Genomic DNA, 19205 nt, shown 5'->3' on the forward strand with positions numbered 1-19205 from the left:
TGTCATAAGGATTGTGGTTTCTTCTTCAACGCTTCTGATTAAGAGCCAGTTAAGTCCTCTGTGCTCTCTCTAGAAAGATTTTAAGTTGGAAGCAAAGATTATCAAGATGGAATCAAAGAAGGCAAACCAACTTTATGGGAATTCATAGGAGTGATATAAATGTAAAATACTTTAATGTTAAGCTATGAATATCAGCAATAAGAATGGAGAGTTGTTGCCTTACTTCAGCCTATTCTAGCTCATCAAGACTAATTCACCTAATAATAAATGCATTCGCATCTTGACACAATATTTGTACAACTTAATCAAATTAAAATATACTCTTGCTATTTCTGACATATCTAATAATTCTGTTCCATTTCATTTAGGAAAACGGTTATCTCATTTGGTTAACCATATCCTAATTGATTTCCACCTATCTGAGAAAACTATTGTACAAAACTGCCTCAGAATTCTTCCATGAACAAACTTTAGGTGTTTCCATTTAGAAAAAAATGTTTTAAATGCAATATTACAATGATAACAGAAAGGGAAAACGCAGAAACATTACTTCGTCTTGTACATGTGCATATGTGTTCATAACATGTTTTAGATATTGTGCAAAACTTGCTGTGGCACTGAAACACTGTTGCTCTGAAACTGCTTTCATCACTCTGAAAGAACTCCATTAAGAATACGCCAAGCTTTGTGCTATCAGGAACGCCACTAACATCACTTGATCCAAAATCGTCTTCATTTCTTTCTTTCCAATTGCAGGAAAAAGAAGTGATACCACAAAATCTTATATTTTATTACAATAACAGAATGCTGTTTTGGAGGTCAGGACGATGAAATAACGAGACCTCAAACCAGGACGCTCATTCCAAGGCACAGCAGTCACACAATCCACTTCAAAGGAGAGAAGTCGAGGCCCTGCCGGCTCTTGGCCGAAATCGTCATAAGGTCTCGCGAGAGCTTTCCCACCACCGCGAGCCCACGGAATCACTAGTTCCGGTCTCCTATCTTAGCACTCACGCTTCTCTCCTTCCTCCTCTACTGCTAGCCGCGCCGGAACTTTTGTTGGTAGGAACGGGTTTATACAATTGAGTGTTGCTGGCCGGCATCGAGGAGAATTGGGTGCCGTCCTCTTCCTGTCGCCGTCGTAGCGGCGGAGCGGAGCCGAGCTGATCTGATCCAGGAGCGCGGTTATCCGACCGGCTGGGTCTATGGTCGCTCCGCGAGCCGCTCCGCCGGCTGGTGCTTTTTTATCAGGGCAAACTGTGTTCCATGGCAGGGAACTTTTGGCAGAGCTCCCACTAGTAAGTGATATTCCATGTTCTCGCCCGGGGCGGTTGTTAGTGGGAGGTGAGGACGGGGCCTTGGACTCTCCTGGGCCTGGAACCCAGCCCACGTCCCAAGCGCTGATGAGGGGTGCCCCTCGAGGTGCCCCCGAGAGGCCGCAGAACCAGAAGTGAAATGCACGGTATTGAGGCGACTCTCCTCCCTACACATGCCGAGTTTCTTGGGCGCGGGGCGGTGGTGGATCTGTGAGCAGGAAGGATGGAGAAAGGGGTTCAATATCCTGGAAAAAAGATTCAGGAGTTTTCATTTCGGGTTCTTGGGTTATCTAGGCCTGAGCGTGAGATGAGGTGGGCACAGATATGTGAGGTGTGACTCAGTTTACGGTTGTGAGATTGCCGGTTCCGCATAGTTGTGGCTTGTTTTTGCCTAGGATGCGTTCAGGGAAATGGCTCTTTTGTCATTTACCTATTTTGATTGGTTTTAATATTCCGAGGAGAGGAGGAAGTCAGGCTTGTTTCTGCTTGCTAACCGTTTGCTGCCTTTACAGTAATGCCTTCATGGAGTTTTACCCTCACAAGGTATAGGCCTCTCAAAATTTATTCATTTCTTTGCCGTTTATTTTATATTTTGTTTTAAAAGCAGGCTTTCCATTGATTTTTGTTTACCTGTACATTTAGCCTTTTTCATGTATAGGTTTTTGTTTGTTGGTCACCGTGGACGAGTTGGAGTAATAGTAAAAATATTTACCTCTAAATATATTTGTTTAAGTAGGCAAGAAGGTGCTTGATGGGACTAATTAAACATGGACTAGACTTTAACACCATTTAGTTGAAAGATGAACAGAACTTGATAAAGAAAATATCCTAGTGTGAATAATTTTAATGCCAAGAGCATTAATAGCTAATTTAAATTTTTATTTTGAGTAGGATCGGTTCCTGTTATTCACCGATTTTTTATGTTTGTGTGAGGAAAAAAAAGAAACAGTGGACTTAAACCTGTTTTCCCAAAAGCGTGTCCTTTCTTGCGGTAACATCATTCTGGGGATATGAAGTGCCATAGAAGCTTTCATATGGGCCATATCACTTTTATATTGTATTGCTTTTACTTCTGAAATATTTACTTGGACAGTTGAAATAGAAAGTTCAAATAGTGGAGAAGAAATATTATGATAAACTTTGAAAGAACCTGAGAAATTGACCGATAGCTGCCTGTTGATTGTCAGAGGTTTTTCAGTTTTTTAAACAAAGATCTTGCCTCCCCTTTTAAGAGCATTTTTGTTATGCTTTCACTTACTGTTATTATTCTAAACCATTTTTTTTTCACTTTTCAAATACAAAATTATAAAATTAAATGGGCTTTTCAATAACTATCCTTGCCTCCCAATTTGAATTGACCCAGAGGAAGGGGCTGCTTGGCTTTACTCAAATCCTTTGAGAATCATGGAATTCCTGATCTACCCAAGGTAATAAGTAGGAAAGATATGACAGTTCTTTGAAAAAATGAACAGGGCTGTGGTAGAGGACTTGCCTAATATGCACAAGGCCCTGGGTCCTGTCCCGAGCACAAAAGCAAACAACCACCAGAAAAAAACAAAACAAAACAAAAAAAACCCCAAAGGTCATTGTTTTATGTGAATATGGTGAGAACGGAAAACAGGTATGAAGCATGCTGTATTTCAAGTTTTCTTATTTTACATTAATGTCAGGTTTTTTCGCAGTTGCATGTGAAAATAATTGTGAATCTTACATGTGCTCTTTGATGAAATGGGAGTACTTATAAGTCTTCTAGGTTTATTTTGCAAAGTACTGTGAGAAAAACTATTAAAATATTTGTTAGTGAAATTTATCTTAAAAAAATACAATGACTGTAGAGTTGAAATTATTGCACAAGTCATAGTATATTTTAGAAAGTTGAATTAGAAAAACACATTGTAACCAAAACACAATGAAAGTAGAAGGTCATCAGATTTGCTAGTTGATTGAATGAATGAACAGGTAACAAAAATTAAAATTACAAAATCAACAGCTACCTTATTGTAGCAGAGAGAAAACTTAACCGTAATAATTATACCTAAAAAAAATATGAGATCAACATATATGTGATGTAGTCAAAGCCCAATTTTTTAGAAAATCAACATTTTCCACTCCTGCATAAATGGGAAAGAATATAAATCGCCTTTAAAAATACTGTATTATAAAAGGAACTGTGAAATAAGCCAAAAATACAGAAAGACTTAATAAAATAATATTGAAATCAGTTTATTAAAAGGAAAAAAATGATGAGTTGGTTCTTTAGGAGAACCAAAAGAGAAGAAGGCTAAATCACTGCTAATTAAATCAAAGGAAAAAGAGATGGTAGAAAATTAAGAATGGGAAAAGTAAATAAACTCAGAGTACTTTTGGGTTATTGCTGTGGTAATAAATTTGAAAGCCGAACCAAATTAAGAAAATTACCAGACAGATATCCTTAAAAAACACATTGTTATTTCATGGGTAAATTCTTTCCAATTTTCAAGAGCATCTGCTGTTGAATTTGTTCCAGTTAATGAAGAAAGAAGGAAAGCTATCCAGTTTTCTTTATGAAGCCATGATCTCAATGATAGAAAAATCTAGCAAGGGTGCCTTGCTTTTGCTGAGTCTGGCTTTGAACTTGAGATCCTCCTGCCTCAGTCTCCTGAGCCACTGGATTATAGGTGTGAGCCATCATGCCTAGCCCATTGGCTCTATTTCTAGGAAATTATTTCAAATATATTATTAGCCAAATATGCAAAGATGAATTATAAAGGTATTATTTGAGGGCTGGGGATGTGGTTCAAGCAGTAACGCGCTCGCCTGGCATGCGCAGGGTGCTGGGTTCGATCCTCAGCACCACATAAAAATAAAATAAAAGATGTTGTGTCCACCAAAAACTGAAAAATAAATATTAAAAAAAAAATTCTCCCTCTCTTTCTTCTCTCTCTCTCTCTTTAAAAAAAAAAAACATATTAGTTGAACCATTATTTGTAATAGTGAAAAATAATTTCCTTATATATATGTTAGTAGGGATTAAATAAATACTGATCCTTCCTTAAGGCTGTTAAAAAGATGCTGAATGACAAGTTCTTTGACTTATAAAGACTCCCTGTATATACTGAGCGACAAAAGCAGGTTGTAGAATATATTGTTTTTATTCATGTCAGTTTCATATCTGGTTAAATAGTTTGCTTGACTAGGTAAGAAGAGGGAGCTATAAATGTAATTATGAAACAGCTTTTAACGTGATTGGAATTTGTGAAGTGGGGAAATTAAATATCTTCTTCAATCAGGAACAACTGAGAAAAGCTATACTTCGTCAAATCTAAGGCACCATCAGTTGGTGCAAAATAGTTGTACCATTATTTTGTGTTTTACCAAGAAAGAGTGAGTACACATGCTACCAATTAAAAGACATCACTGATTCTAAGATTCATCTTGATATCAATTTTAGAACCAATGAAATAGAATATAAACTAGTGATAGAAAGATTGAGGAGGATGAGGGAAAAGATGAGAGCAGAATATTTTTCGGGGCATATTTATGTTTTTGAGATAATTTTTACTAGTTTGCATTTCAGGAAATTGTCTTTTAGGATTACTTCTTGCACTTTGTACTGCTCAGAATATGTGTAGCCTCTTTAGTCTTAAAATGACTATGATTTTCTGTGACTTTGTTTATTTTCTACAGCATGTTTTAATATCTTTATTCCTTCTAGTTTGCAATGGATTTTGGATAAACAAGATCTGTTGAAGGAGCGCCAAAAGGACTTAAAATTTCTCTCAGAAGAAGAATATTGGAAACTACAGATTTTTTTTACAAATGGTAAAAATTTTTTAAATTGGTTGAAATATTAGTTACCTTTGAATAAGAATGTTTTTGTATGATAATTTATGATGAACTGTCATAATCTGTACTTAAACATTTTTATTTATATATGTATTCTTACAACTTACTCATTTATCTTTTTATTGATCTGAATAAAGTTTTTGTGAACTATATGTCAGAGACACTGGACAATTTGAAAGTGTTAGTAATCTCCTTAAGCTTTTATAAAGCAACCCACTTTAAGGTTGGCTAAAGCAAAGTACTTTGAGGATAAATGATTCTTGGAATTGGCATCCTGTATTTGTCATTTTTACCTTAGAACTTTGCTTTGGAGGAAAGAGGATTTACTCAGAAGACCTGTAGTATGTCTTGGTATATTTTTGTCACATATTCTTTCTAATCCTCCATTGTTTTGAGGATTCATTATGGATTTTTTTGGTAAAGTATATAAAATGATAGTAATAATGAGTTTGATAGGTAACTTATTTTTTCGTATTTATTATAATGTGAATGTGAAAAGCATCAAAAATATTTAGAATTAAGAGGAGGATTGTCAACCATTTGGCTTCTTTACTGCAAGACCAACTTTTGCAGTGGGACAATTTCTCTTTTTAGTTTATGCATAATGCTCTTTTTTTTAAACAAATTAACGTGTATAAATTTTTCTTTTGTTAAAAGTGAGTGTAGGGGCTAGGGATATGGCTCAAGCGGTAGCGCGCTCGCCTGGCGTGCGTGAGGCCCGGGTTCGATCCTCAGCACCACATACAAACAAAGATGTTGTGTCCGCCGAAAACTAAAAAATAAATAAATATTAAAAAAAAAAAGTGAGTGTAGTTGTGAATTAAACACGTGGAAGTTACTGTTTAAGGTTAATATTATTACAAATAAGGGCAGATGGTACATTTAAAACTCTTTTATTATTTTTAGTTATTCAGGCATTAGGTGAACATCTTAAATTAAGACAGCAAGTTATTGCCACTGCTACAGTCTATTTCAAGAGATTCTATGCCAGGTAAGACTGTTTTATTTTAAGAATATGTTATACCTATTTGTAACTCCTGTCTAATGTTGAGGAGCTTCAGTATAAATGAATCAGTTGTTTGCAATAGAGTTAAATTGTGATTCCCCCTACCCCCTGTGTTTTCTAAGTGGGTAATATTTAACTTTGTTTTATCATATTTTAGGTATTCTCTGAAAAGTATAGATCCTGTATTGATGGCTCCGACATGTGTCTTTTTGGCATCCAAAGTAGAGGTATAAAACAATTTCTGTTCTCTGTCAAAGTGTTATTCAAGTATATTGGTTAATCTTCCCCAGTTTTTACATTGCCTATGTAAGGATGATAATAGATGGTAATTTATGCAAAATATTTTGTACAAAATCGAAATATATGCAAATCTTATCTTTATTTTATGTATTTACTTAACTCTTATATAGCACTTCTTATATTTTAAGGGCTTTGTAAGTTTTTTTTTTTTTTTTTTTTTTTACAAATTCTGACTAAATCTTCATAACAAACTGTAGAATATATAGTAATAGTGTCTGCATTTTATGAAAGAGAGGACTGAGTCATAGAGACAAGTGCCATAGCTTGTCTACTATAACCTGAGAATGTCTCTTCTCCTTACCCATATACTTCTTACTGTCTTTCTTCTCTGCCTTCTGATGTTTGGCTTCCTGTCAAGCCATAGAGAAAACAAAAGGAAAAGCGAGAATTAGGAGATGTTACAGCTGTATAGATTCTAACAAGTAAAAGTTTGAATAATGAGGGTAGAAAAATTAGGTGAGAGAAGAAAGATAGGAACTTGTAGGTGAGATTGAATTTCTGCCCAATTTATATAGTTTTCTTTTCTTTTCTTTTTTTTTTTTAGGTGAGGGCATGGTAGTGGCTGGGGATTGAATCCAGGGCTTCCACATGCTAGACAAGAATTAAAAAGTAGCCACAGTCCCACTTTTAGGTATTTTTGAGTTCAGCTTTCAAGCTATAGTTCAGGCAATTGCAGCAGGTTTTACAAAAACTGCTTGTTTTTCATAACTAATCCATGCAATCATTTTTTAAAAAATATTTATTGTTTAGTTGTAGGTGAATATAATATCTTTATTTCATTTTTATATGGTGCTGAGGATCGAACCTTTTTATATGGTGCTGAGTGTCTCATATATACCAGGCAAGTGCTCTACCACTGAACCACAACCCTAGCCCCGTGTAATCTTTAGTATTACAAAACTTTTGTATTATATTTCTATTTTGACTGGCTTTTTAGAATAGGAATTATGTTCTTGAGAACTGTGATTTTAACCTAGTAAGTTTGCATTCCTTTTGTACCCATTTTGATTGAGTTTTGTTTTAGCCATTATTTAAGATTATCCATGCTCTCTTTCTCTTGCACGCCTGTAATCCCAGCAACTCATGAGGCTGAGGCAGGAGGATCACAAGTTTGAGGCAGCCTTGGCAACTTAGTGGGAGCCTATCTCAAAATAAAAAGGGCTGGGGATGTGGAGGCTTAACAGTATTAGAAATAATATTAAGAAAAGCATTTTAAGGTATAAGGTCTTTTGATTGTGAAAGATTTTCAAGTGTCAGAATTAACTTTGTTTTTGAGTTGTTTAATGGAAAAGAAAGTTTATAAAAGGCCTTTTATTATTGGGTAGTTTTCCCGAATATTATTATGTAATATTTGACTTTGTTTAGAAATGACCATCTAATATTTAATTTTATATATCTTAAACACAACCATTCTGGGGTGCTAAGATAAAAGTCTGTATAAACTTCCACTCTTGTAGATTAATTTTGGGGTTTTAATTTGTTAAATATCTTTTTTTTTACTTGGGGTTGCGGGGGTAGCTCAGTGGTAGAGCACCTAGTTGTAGCGTGTGGAAGGCCCTGGGTTCAATCTCCCCAGTACCACAAAACAAAAATAAAAACAACAATTTTTGTTATTTGATTTACTAAGCAGAAGTCTGTTATATGACTTACTGAGTAAAAGTTTGTGCTTTAAGAATTTTGGAAAATTAGTTATTCCTGGAGGTGGTACAGGGGGAAATGTATCTTTTCAAATATGGTTGCAGCATGTTTTCACTCTTTACTATGATCAAATCTTTCTGTATTTTGCCCAGTTTTATAGCAGTTGTATACAAGTGGTGTTTAAGAGGATGTTTTAGACTCTTAATTTTTTTATTTTCACTTACCATGATTGAAGTTTAAATGTAAATACAAAAATAGACACACATATATTTCCCCCTATACACGCTAAGGATGCGAGTTGAAGATAATTTGAACAGTTTTTAGTTTCTTTTGTTGGATATGAAGCCAATTCTTGACTTTTTTTGGTGTTAAGATGAAGTGAAGGCTTTAGAATCTTATAAGTTTTATTTGAAATTAAATGGGAGAATGTATGTAAAATAGATCATCTGATAAATTTTAGTTGTTTTTATGGTGGTGGTATGTTAGGTTGAAAGAGGAAATGGGAACTAATCTTGGAAGTCTTATACTATATCATTCTTGTTTTTCTATTCCAAAAAGGATGATAGGTGCTTGTTTGGTATTTGGGGTTTTTTTTTGGGCGGGGGGGGGGGCGAGCAGTGATATTCAAGTTTATCTTACTTAAGAAATTTGATTTTTTTAAAAGATAACTTAATTAATTAATTAATTAGTTAGTTAATTATGTGGTGCTGAGAATCTAACCCAGTGCCTCACACATGCTAGGCAAGCAAGTGCTCTACCACTGAGCCACAACCCCAGCCCAAGAGAATTGACATTTATTACTAAATGGCATGACCTTTCTGTTTGTTATCAGGTTCAATCGAATAGAAAGCATACTTAATATTTATTCTTGCAGTTAAGTATAGAATCTAAAAGTTGTCCTGGAAACAAACCTAAGTGCAAAAAAAAGTGGCATTGTCACTTTGGGGCTTGGTTTCTTATTTGGTATTTTTACTGAGATTAAATTATAAAATTATTTAAAAATTTGTCTTGTGATGATCTCAAGGAAAGTTAATATATTTAGAAATTTAAAATATTTTGTGCCTCAAGTAGGTATAAGATGGACAGACTATAAACATGGGGACAGCTTGGAAATACTGTTTTAAATAGACCTCAGGTTTGCTTAGGTCTACTGGGTTAATATGTACCTGATCTCATCTACTTTTCTTTCTCTAGGAATTTGGAGTAGTCTCAAATACAAGATTGATTGCTGCTGCTACTTCTGTATGTAAGTGCAAAAGTATAATCTGCTTTTAGGATGTAATTCTAAAAAAAAAAAAAAAAAAAAAAACTCTCCATAGTATATAGATTTTTTTTAGTTTATAAAATATATGAAAGATGAGTTGGGTTTATTAACAACTCCTGAGTGTGCCTTTATGACTCACATATTTGTAAAAAAAAAAAATTTAAAAAGATGTTTTTGTTTACATTATTATTTCTAGGACATTTCTTTAATGTTAAAAATGAATAGTAAACTGGGCACAGTGGTGCACGCCTATAATCCCAGCAGCTTGGGAGGCTGAGTCAGGAGGAGGATTGCAAATTCAAAGCCAGCCTCAGCAATTTAGCAAGGCCCTAAGCATCTCAGTGAGACCCTGTCTCTAAATAAAATACAAAAAAAGGACTGGGGATATGGCTCAGTGGTTAAGTGCCCCTGGATTCAATCCCTGGTACAAAAAAAGAAAAAGAATAGTAATTATTAATCCATAAATATCAACCCAATGGCTCTTTTATAAAAAGATTAAAGAAAAAAATTATTTCCTAATTTATTGTATTTTAGGGTTTCCTAAGGATTAGCCATTATTTCATTCTTGTGGATAGAATAAACTATTCTTTTAACAACTGTAATGTGTATATTTGCTGGGAATTACATCTTTTCAGGCCTCCAAATCACAAAACATGGTACAAAGCCAGGTACACACATATAATCCCAGTGGCTTGGAAGGCTGATGCAGGAAGATCACAAGTTCAAAGCCAGCCTCAGCAATTTAACGAGGCCCTAAGCAATTCAGTGAGACCCTGGGATGAATGCCCATATGGAAAGTTTTGCCATTAGCCTTTTCCCACTGCACACATTCAGTATTTATCACATATTTCTTCCTGTAAACTTGGACTACTTTGCCAATCTGCTAACTTTTATAGCATCCCTGCACAACCTAAACTTCGTCTCCTTTCAGATGGACGTAGATCAAACATTGTACTTTTGTCTCAGGTCTTTGGAAAGAGGGGAAGACGTAATCTTCCTGTGAATGTGGGAAGGTGCATTGAAATGCCTTTTATGGTTCTTGATTCTGTCAGAAGTCACAATAGGATTGAACTTCATTTTGGCTGCTGCCACTTAAGCGATGGCTGCAAAAGGGAAGAGATATCTTTATTCTTTTTTTTTTTTTTAAATTTTTAATATTTTTATTTTTTAGTTATCGGCGGACACAACATCTTTGTTTGTATGTGGTGCTGAGGATCGAACCCGGGCCGCACGCATGCCAGGCGAGCGCGCTACCGCTTGAGCCACATCCCCAGCCCCATAGATATCTTTATTCTTAAGGGTAAAAGATTAGTAATTAATTTTGCAAAAAAGTTTAATATACCATATATGTCATTGATGAAGTATTACATTGCCTTTTTGGAAACTTGTTTTTCATAGAAAGGCTTGAAAATATATTCATAAAAAGTTTGGTTATCAATGAATAGGTAAATCCTATAGTAGACTATTTCACAAGTTTTTTAGTGTATTATTACATAAGCCCAGACGACTTGGGTTTCAGATTTTTACCTCTGTGATAAATCCTCCAAAGTCTTTTTCTTCATCTGCAATGTGAAGATATTATCTTTGTTATAGGTTGTTGTGAGTCTCAAATGAATTAGTATCTATAAAACTTGGAACAATGCCTTAATTGTATTATTTTGCTGGGGTTACCCTAACAAAATACCACAGTCGGTGGCTCAAACAGCGAAAATTAATTTTTTCATGGTTCCGGAGGCTGGAAGTCCAAAATTAAGGTGCCAACAGATTTGGTTTCTCCTGGAATCACTTGGCTTGGTTTGCAGATAGTCACCTTCTGGCTATTCTTACATGGCCCCTTCTCTGGGCACAAACACCCCAGTTGTGACTTCCTCATCATGTAGGGACAAGCCCCACTCTTATGACCTCATTTAACCTTAATCGCCTCTTTAAAAGACCTTTTTTTCCAAATGTAATCCCATTCTGAGTATTGGGGGTTAGGCTTCAACATAAAAATTTTGGAGGGACGGAGTTTATAACACTTAGTAAACTTTACTAGCAGTTGTCATCATCAATAACAGCATCATTATCTCTGGAAACATTGCCAGGTGCAGTGGTGAGTATCAAAATAAATACAAGGAATTTAAGGACAAGATAATAAGGTGTGCATGTAAAGTATTAACACAGAAGAATATAAGTGGTATAAGGGAGTTATAGGGGAGTTAACAGAGAATACTGTGTTTTGAGTGTTAGAGGAATGAATCTAAATAACATAATTTAAAGAAGAAAGAATTTGAACCTGCAGAAATGTAGGAGAAAAGCAGTCTAGGAACAGTGCATAGTTTCCTCAAAAATAGAAATTGCTAGCAAGTTACATTCAGTAAATGGTGAGTAAGGAAATAGTGGGGGGAAAATCCTTATCTGGCTATTATCAGTTAATAAAGGACCTTCAGTGATAGAGGAAGGGATCTACACTTTGTTTTGGTGATAGTTGTTGTTTTTCTTCCGTATTAGGGATTAAACCCAGGGAAGCTTAACCACTGAGCAACATACCCAGCCCCTTTTATTTTTTATTTTGAAATATGATCTTGCCAAGGTGCTTAGGGCTCATTAAATTGCTGAGATTGGCTTTTTAAAAAAATATTTATTCTTAAGTTTTATGTGGACACAGTATCTTTATTTTACATTTATGTGGCGCTGAGGATTGAACCCAGTGCCTCGTGCATACTAGGTGAGCACTCTACCACTGAGGCACAACCCCAGTCCCCTGAGGTTGGCTTTGAACTTGCAATCCTCCTGCCTTAGCCTTCTGCCTCAGATTACAGGTGTGTGTAATCCCAATGCCATCACACCTGACATTTGTTGTATCTTTAAAAGCTTTATTTATTTTTAAACTTAAATGTGATGCCAGAATTGTGCATTGGGAAAATTGTATAGAATTAGTTAAGATGAATTGGAGGAGGAGGTGGGTAGAATGAGACAGACAAAATTTAAAGTTGTTCGCATTATAACATGGATGAACCTTGAAGATATGATAAGTGACAAATATCAATCACAAAAAGACGAATACTCTGATCCTACTTATATTAGGCTCTTGGAATATTAAAAATAATAAAGATTAAAAGTAGAATGGTAGTTTCTACTGTCCAGAGAGAGTGGAGAATAAGGAATTATTGTTTAATGGGCACAGTGTTTCAGTTTTACAAAATGAAGAATTCTGGAGATGCATGGTGGTATGGTTATATAACAATATGAATATATTTAATGCCACTGAAGTAGATACTTCTGAAAAGAATTAAATTGATATTGGATATTCTAAATGTAAATGTATTAGTAAAACATCCTCTTAAAATGTAAGAACAGTGGAAGAAATTTAGAATTTGACACATTTTAAGAAAAAGACTTGTATAGTGGCTTGTGCTGTATAGAGAAAGCTGTGAATCAAAGAAAGTCATATCTTTGGAAGTGTTATCAGACACTAGAGATAGAGGTAATTGCAAGGAATTAAGAATTTAGTTGGTTCTGAGAAGGAAAATCTTACTGCATTGTATATGAAACAGATTAACCTTAGTGAAGAGTGGATGCTTATCTAAGTTACTGTGGAAATGAATAGATTCTATAAGACTGAATGCAGTAGGATCTGCACATACACATTGTATTTTAGCTGATAAAATTGTAACTCAGACATAGAAGTTACCCGTTCTGATAGTGCTATGCATGCATACTAGAATTGAAAATGTATGACATGTTGAGAGCCAGATTTCTCACTATCCGAGTGAGAATTTGCAGATGAGTAAGAGGAGAAGACCAGAATGGTCCATGTGGTAAAGATCAGAAATGGAAACATGAGTATGAAATAATGTTTACCTTGATATAGACACAGATAGTTACATGTATAAATATTTATAGATAAATGTATATACACGGATTAATAGGTGTATTTCTTGGCTCTGTCAGTTGAGATGGTCTACATGCAATGAAATCCCAGTAGCAGTAAGCTCAGTTAATACCCACATCTTGATTTCTAATAACCATTTTCCAGTAAAAGGGACCAGGGCTCTAGGAGAAATGGCTGGTTCTAGGATTGCAGCAGGATGTACAAGATGGACCTGAAATGTCTCAAGTGTCAGGAAGTAAGGAAGTATTCAAAACCAAAACCTGCATTGGTGGGACTTTGTCAAAAGGACAAAGGAACCCAACTGAAGGAATTCCCAGGAGCCAAAGCTAGAATATTTTGAGCAACAACAGAAGTAATGAATTATAACTCTATAAAATGAGTTTATACTGATATAAATAGAAGTCTGAATAAATCAAATAGAGGGAAGAGACAAATATTCCCTTCAGAAAAATTAAAATAATTTATGTAGCCACTTCTTTCTCAAGTAAGGGAAACATAATGTATTATGGAAATTGAGAAAAGAAGTAACTTTATAGTGCAGAAATCTGACAGAATACCAGCCACATGCTCAAGATGGTAGCAACAGTAATAAAGTACACTAATGGTATGGACCATTGATGTGTTGTGATGAAAACAGTACTTCTGTGGTCTTCTTTCAGAAATCCATAACCTGTGCTGGGGTTGTGGCTCAGCGGTAGAGCACTCGCCTAGCATGTGCGAGGCCCTGGGTTCGATCCTCAGCACTGCATAAAAATAAATAAATAAAGGTATTGTGTCCAACTACAACTAAAAAAATATTTTTTTTTCAAAAGAAATCCATAACCTCATTATGAGGAAAACATTAGACACATTCAAATAGAGGGTGATCTAAATATTTCACTAGTACTCCTAAAAACCATCAAAGTCATCAAAACAAGGAAAGTTTGGAAAAGTCTTGTAATTAAACTGAGTCTAACGAGACATGATGACTAAAATTAATGGACATATTTTGGATGAGTTCCTGGAACAGAAAAAGACATTAAGTGAAAACTAAGATCTGAATAAGCTATGGAATTTAATTAATACTAATGTGTTGGTGTTGAGTCATTAATTATAAAATAAGTGAACTATACTAATGTAAGGTGTTAATATTAGGGTCAACTGGTCCACAGGGCATCATAGTCTGCTCAGCTGTTATAAGAAAATTCCATAGACTGCATGGCTTTAATAACACATTTCTCAAAATTCTCAAGTCTTAGTAGTTCAAGATCATAGTGCTAACCTTGATCAATTCTTTGAATGGTCATGATTCCATGTTATAGATACCTTTTTTTTTTTTTATAAGAACACCAATCCTGTTATGCTGCCTACATATAAACTTAATTACTTCCCAAAGGCCTTACTTTGAAATATCATCACACTGGAAATTAAGGCTTCAACATACGAATTTGCAGGGGTAGGGGGTCACAAAAACATTCAGTCCATAACAGGGAACTCTGTACCATGTAATCACTATTTCTTTTTCTGTATACGTAAAACCTTTCTTTAAAAAAAAAAAGTCTAGTGAAAAAAAAAAAGGTAGAGGAATTTAATTAGGTAGAGTTTGTTTTCTTTTTAGGGAAACTTGAGCATGTTATCAAGTGATGAGACAGATTTACTGAAAGAGGAAAGGTTAAAGATGGGAGTAAAATAGTAGGAATGATCAATTGAATGAACAATGAACAAATCAATGAATAAAACATGTACAAATTATAGGGATAATAAAATAGAGGAAGGATTCATTTTTCTATTCATTGGAAGAATAGGATTAGAAGCTAGAAAATCAGGCCAGGCAGAGGGGTGCCTACCTATAATCCCAGCAACTTGAGAGGCTGAGGCAGGAGGATCACAATTTGAGGCCTGCCTCAGCAATATAGTGAAATCCTGTCTCAAAATAAAATTCCCCAGTCCTGGGAAAAGGACTGGGGATGCTCAGTGGTAGAGTGTCCTTGGGTTCAATTCCTAGTACTTGCAAAAAGGGGTAGAGGGAAGGTGTTATAAAACTCAGAAACATTATTCATTTTTAGAATTAATTAAAGGAAAGGGGAAGATATAATTTTCCTAATATCAATTTTAAATGGTTCTAGGTTTTATGCTTTAGTAGATATTACATATCTAAATTAACTGTAGGATACTTAATTTACAAAACAAATCTTTCTGTAAATATAGTACATAAAATAAGTATTTCCTTTTAATTTCAATGAGGCCATCTTTTTGGAAATATCGTACATAAAATAAGTAGATTTCCTTTTAATCTCAGTGAAGTCACTTGTACAAAACATTCTAGAACCTATCAATAGATTCTTTTTTTAATATATATATTTTTTTCATTGTAGGTGGACACAGTACCCTTATTTTATTTATTTGTATGTGGTTGGTGCTAATGGTAAAATCCAGGGCCTCACACATGCTAGGCAAGCGTTCTACTGCTGAGCCTCAACCCCAGCTCTATCAATAGATTCTTGATGGAATTATATGTTGCGTTATAATGACTTGAATACAATTTTTCACAAATAGTACATAAATGTGTACAGCTCACACCATTTTGAGGAGATAGGGGATCAGTGGTTAACAATGTTTTTTCATGTGCATTTTTTAGTGACTTTTTAGTAACAATTTTTAGCAATAACTCTAGGTGTGTCATATGAAAAAGTCCTAGAGACTTTTGTATATGTATGTAATATTTTTATTAAAATACATCTTTGATAAATCCTTAGTTATTTTGAAAAGTTCAAAAGGTACAGATGAGTAAAAAGAAAAATCCTTAAGTCTCAGAGATGAACATTGCTGATAGGTTTTTGGTGAAATATATTTATAACTTTCTATCCCCTTTCCCTTCCCTTTTCCTTTTCTTTTTCTCCTCCCTCCCTCCCTCCCTTCCTTTTCTCTCTCTCTCCCTTTCTTCATATATGTAACCCCTGTGTTCCCTCTAAGCCAAATCACTGGAGAACACAACAGTTCCATTCTGGAACTAGCAAGACTTTAGAAATGACAAAAGCCAGTGATTGTTTTTCTCAATCTTTTATTTTTTTAAACAGAACCATTTCTTGGTATGTTAATATAAAATTGAAGCTCTCTGATTGTAGTATTGGAAGTATAAATGAGGGCTTAGGGCTTCCCAAAGATACTCAGTCTTTCCCCTCCCTTGATGACAAAAATCTAGGTCCTTAAGCATTGCCTAGAGTGCTTACTGATAATGATTTAGTCCTACTCTCTTAAGATTCTGTACTCTTTTAGCACAATTAAAAGAATGTTGGTTTAATTAGCTTTGACATTTTCTCCATTTAAACTGTTTTTCTCTTTGTTTGTATTCTGCAGTAAAAACTAGATTTTCATATGCCTTTCCAAAGGAATTTCCTTATAGGATGAACCATGTAAGTATATTATGCAAAGTAATCACTTGTTAAAACTGTATATAAACAAACTGAATTTACTAGCCTTTTAGAAATATCAGTTTCAAATATAATATTCCACAAGAATATAGACATTATTTTAAATTAAAGATCAGTAGTTGATCTTTTTAAAAACATTTCATAGAAGTGGTTATCAACCATTTCTGCCCATTGGATTACCTTGGGAACCTTTTAATACTGATGTTGGGTCCTCTCCAGACTGACTAAATCAGAATTTTCAGGCTTAGAGTTCCTGGCATTAGTATTTTTTAAAAAACTTCCAGGTGAGTGATACTAATGTGCATCTGGGGTTGATAACTACTATAATGGATCAGTATTAAATTATATTTGATAAGTTATATTTTTAAAAGATTAATATTTGTCATTTTAATAAGCATGTCTGCCATTTTCCACCTTGCAAGGGAATTGTTCATTCTACTTGGTATTTTTTTTAATTAAATAGAGATAATCTCATTTTGCATTTGTTGAGTAGAAAGGATATTTTAATAGAAGTGAGCTAGGGATACAGCTCAATGATAGAATGTTTGCTTATTAGCGTATGTGAGACCCTGGGTTCAATCTATAGCACCGAAAACAAACAAACAAAATGCTTGCAAGAGGCTGGCTTTTCCTTATAAGGATTTAAATGCTTTATAATTATAGTTGCATGAATTATGCAATAGTAAAAAGTAATTTTATTATATATATTCTAATATAAGCTGTGTTTATTTTCTGTTTTGTAAAAATGTGTGACAAATTACTATAAACTAAGCAGACTTATGTAATTAGGTTTCTTGTTGACTTTTTTTAAAACAGATATTAGAATGTGAATTCTATCTTTTAGAACTAATGGTAAGTAGTTTTTTCCTTTGGTTAATAGAGGAACAGTTATTTTCAAGTTTAATGAAGTCAAATTACTTACAGAAATTATTTATAGGCAGGTACATTTTAAAGTCATCTAAGTGATTTGTGATTTTGAAATCATAGTAACATTACCTGTTTTCTCTCTGAAGCCTGTAAAATAATTTGTATATCCTAGTCTGGATGGAAAAGTTATTCTGTAGTAACTATAACAAAAGGATTACAAGCAAACAAGTCAGGACATTAAACCACTGTAAATTATGTGCACAACTTGTGTATGTGTGTGGTATAATTTAAAAGATAGATTATGTCTTCGGCAGAATTCTCCTCCAATTGGGAATCATGGATTTATAGGCTAATAAGAGGTTTCAGTGTGTTGCAGATGTGACACTTTGAGTCTCTAAGGGAATGAATGGATGCTGACTGACTGCCAACCGATATACCAAGGTATATTCCAGAGAGAGCACTGCCTTCATACTGTAGTAGAGTTTAGGGCTGCTATACTGCTTGCTAAGAGAACAAAAGAGAAGCAAGCATGAGTTACAGAAATTCACTTTGAAATACACTATTAAAAATTAGTTGGGTAATGATAAAGTTTTTGTGTTGTAATAAATCTGTTTTTATACATACACATTTTTTAAACTGTTTCTAGGATTGTTGCTTGATAGTGTATCATCCTTATAGACCTTTGCTCCAGTATGTGCAGGACATGGGCCAAGAAGACATGTTGCTTCCCCTTGCATGGTAATTAGAACAGAAGTTATTAATAGTGTAACATGTTATTAGATAGGAAGATTGCCAACTAAATATGAAATTTGATATTTTTGAAGACATTAAACTAGTGCCCCAAGGTATTTTATGTTAAGCAAAATATCTGCTTGTTGAACTTTAATAACTCTGGTGGTGATTAAAATGATGAGTGCTAAAATGATAAGCATCTTAAATTTTAACTGTTTATTAACTAGTTATAATTTGATTTTATGTTTTTAACATAAAATTTAAGAATGAATTTATCTTTAAAATAATCAGTATACTTTTTGGTAGTGTTCATTTTATTTCTGATTTTTTAAAAATTAGAAGAACATGTTTATAATTTTTTGGAGGGCTCAACGTTCAAAATATGTTTTATTCACTTATTAAATGTACTAATACATACTTAATTGTCACACTCTTGAGTCAATCTTTTTGCTTAAATGTTTTATCTTACTAGCTGTGTTCAGTAATAGAAAAGGGAAATATGTGTGTACAAAGATGGGAAATCTGTCCCTCTCTGGGTGGAAATGTACAATCAGATGAAATAATTCTACTTTCATTAATAATATGATTTACATTTCTATAGGAGGATAGTGAATGATACCTACAGAACGGATCTTTGCCTACTATATCCTCCTTTCATGATAGCTTTAGGTATGTAAGCATGGTGTGCCCTTATTAATTAAATTGTTATAAATCTATTTAAATAGTCATCCTAAAATAAATTTCACCCTATTATACTTTATGTTTTTAAGTTTCCATGAAATAATAGACTAATCTTTGCATGTGAACTTTCAATAATATGAACTGTAACTGTCACAAATCAGGGTTATAGTCCTCCCGCCCCCACCCCTTTTTTTGGTGAGTTTTTATCAAATCATTTAAAACAATTTTAATCAGTGTCTAAATAGAATACTTTTGTTTGGTGGGAAAAGTTCAGAATTAAGCCTGCTAATAT

The 19205-nt window shown here is 34.2% G+C and overlaps 1 protein-coding gene across 7 annotated transcripts in view; it reads left to right on the top strand.

The window, feature by feature from the left end:
- Window positions 1–1034: 1034 nt before the first annotated feature.
- Ccnc (cyclin C) overlaps window positions 1035–19205 on the top strand; it is a 40513-nt gene continuing 22342 nt past the window's right edge. For 2 of the 7 annotated variants that reach the window (XM_027928113.2, XM_027928114.2), the window contains exons 1-9: window positions 1048–1298; window positions 5011–5117; window positions 6048–6132; window positions 6305–6374; window positions 9280–9331; window positions 16560–16615; window positions 17450–17485; window positions 18147–18238; window positions 18834–18901. In XM_027928113.2, the coding sequence (XP_027783914.1) occupies window positions 1267–1298; window positions 5011–5117; window positions 6048–6132; window positions 6305–6374; window positions 9280–9331; window positions 16560–16615; window positions 17450–17485; window positions 18147–18238; window positions 18834–18901 (598 nt within the window). In that variant the 5' untranslated portion in view covers window positions 1048–1266. Of the gene's footprint in view, window positions 1299–5010; window positions 5118–6047; window positions 6133–6304; window positions 6375–9279; window positions 9332–16559; window positions 16616–17449; window positions 17486–18146; window positions 18239–18833; window positions 18902–19205 lie in introns of all 7 variants that reach the window. The other 5 variants (XM_071613182.1, XM_027928115.2, XM_027928118.2 and 2 more) reach the window with 5 other exon arrangements.

Source organism: Marmota flaviventris, chromosome 6, assembly GCF_047511675.1.
Source record: "Marmota flaviventris isolate mMarFla1 chromosome 6, mMarFla1.hap1, whole genome shotgun sequence".
NCBI lineage: Eukaryota > Metazoa > Chordata > Mammalia > Rodentia > Sciuridae > Marmota > Marmota flaviventris.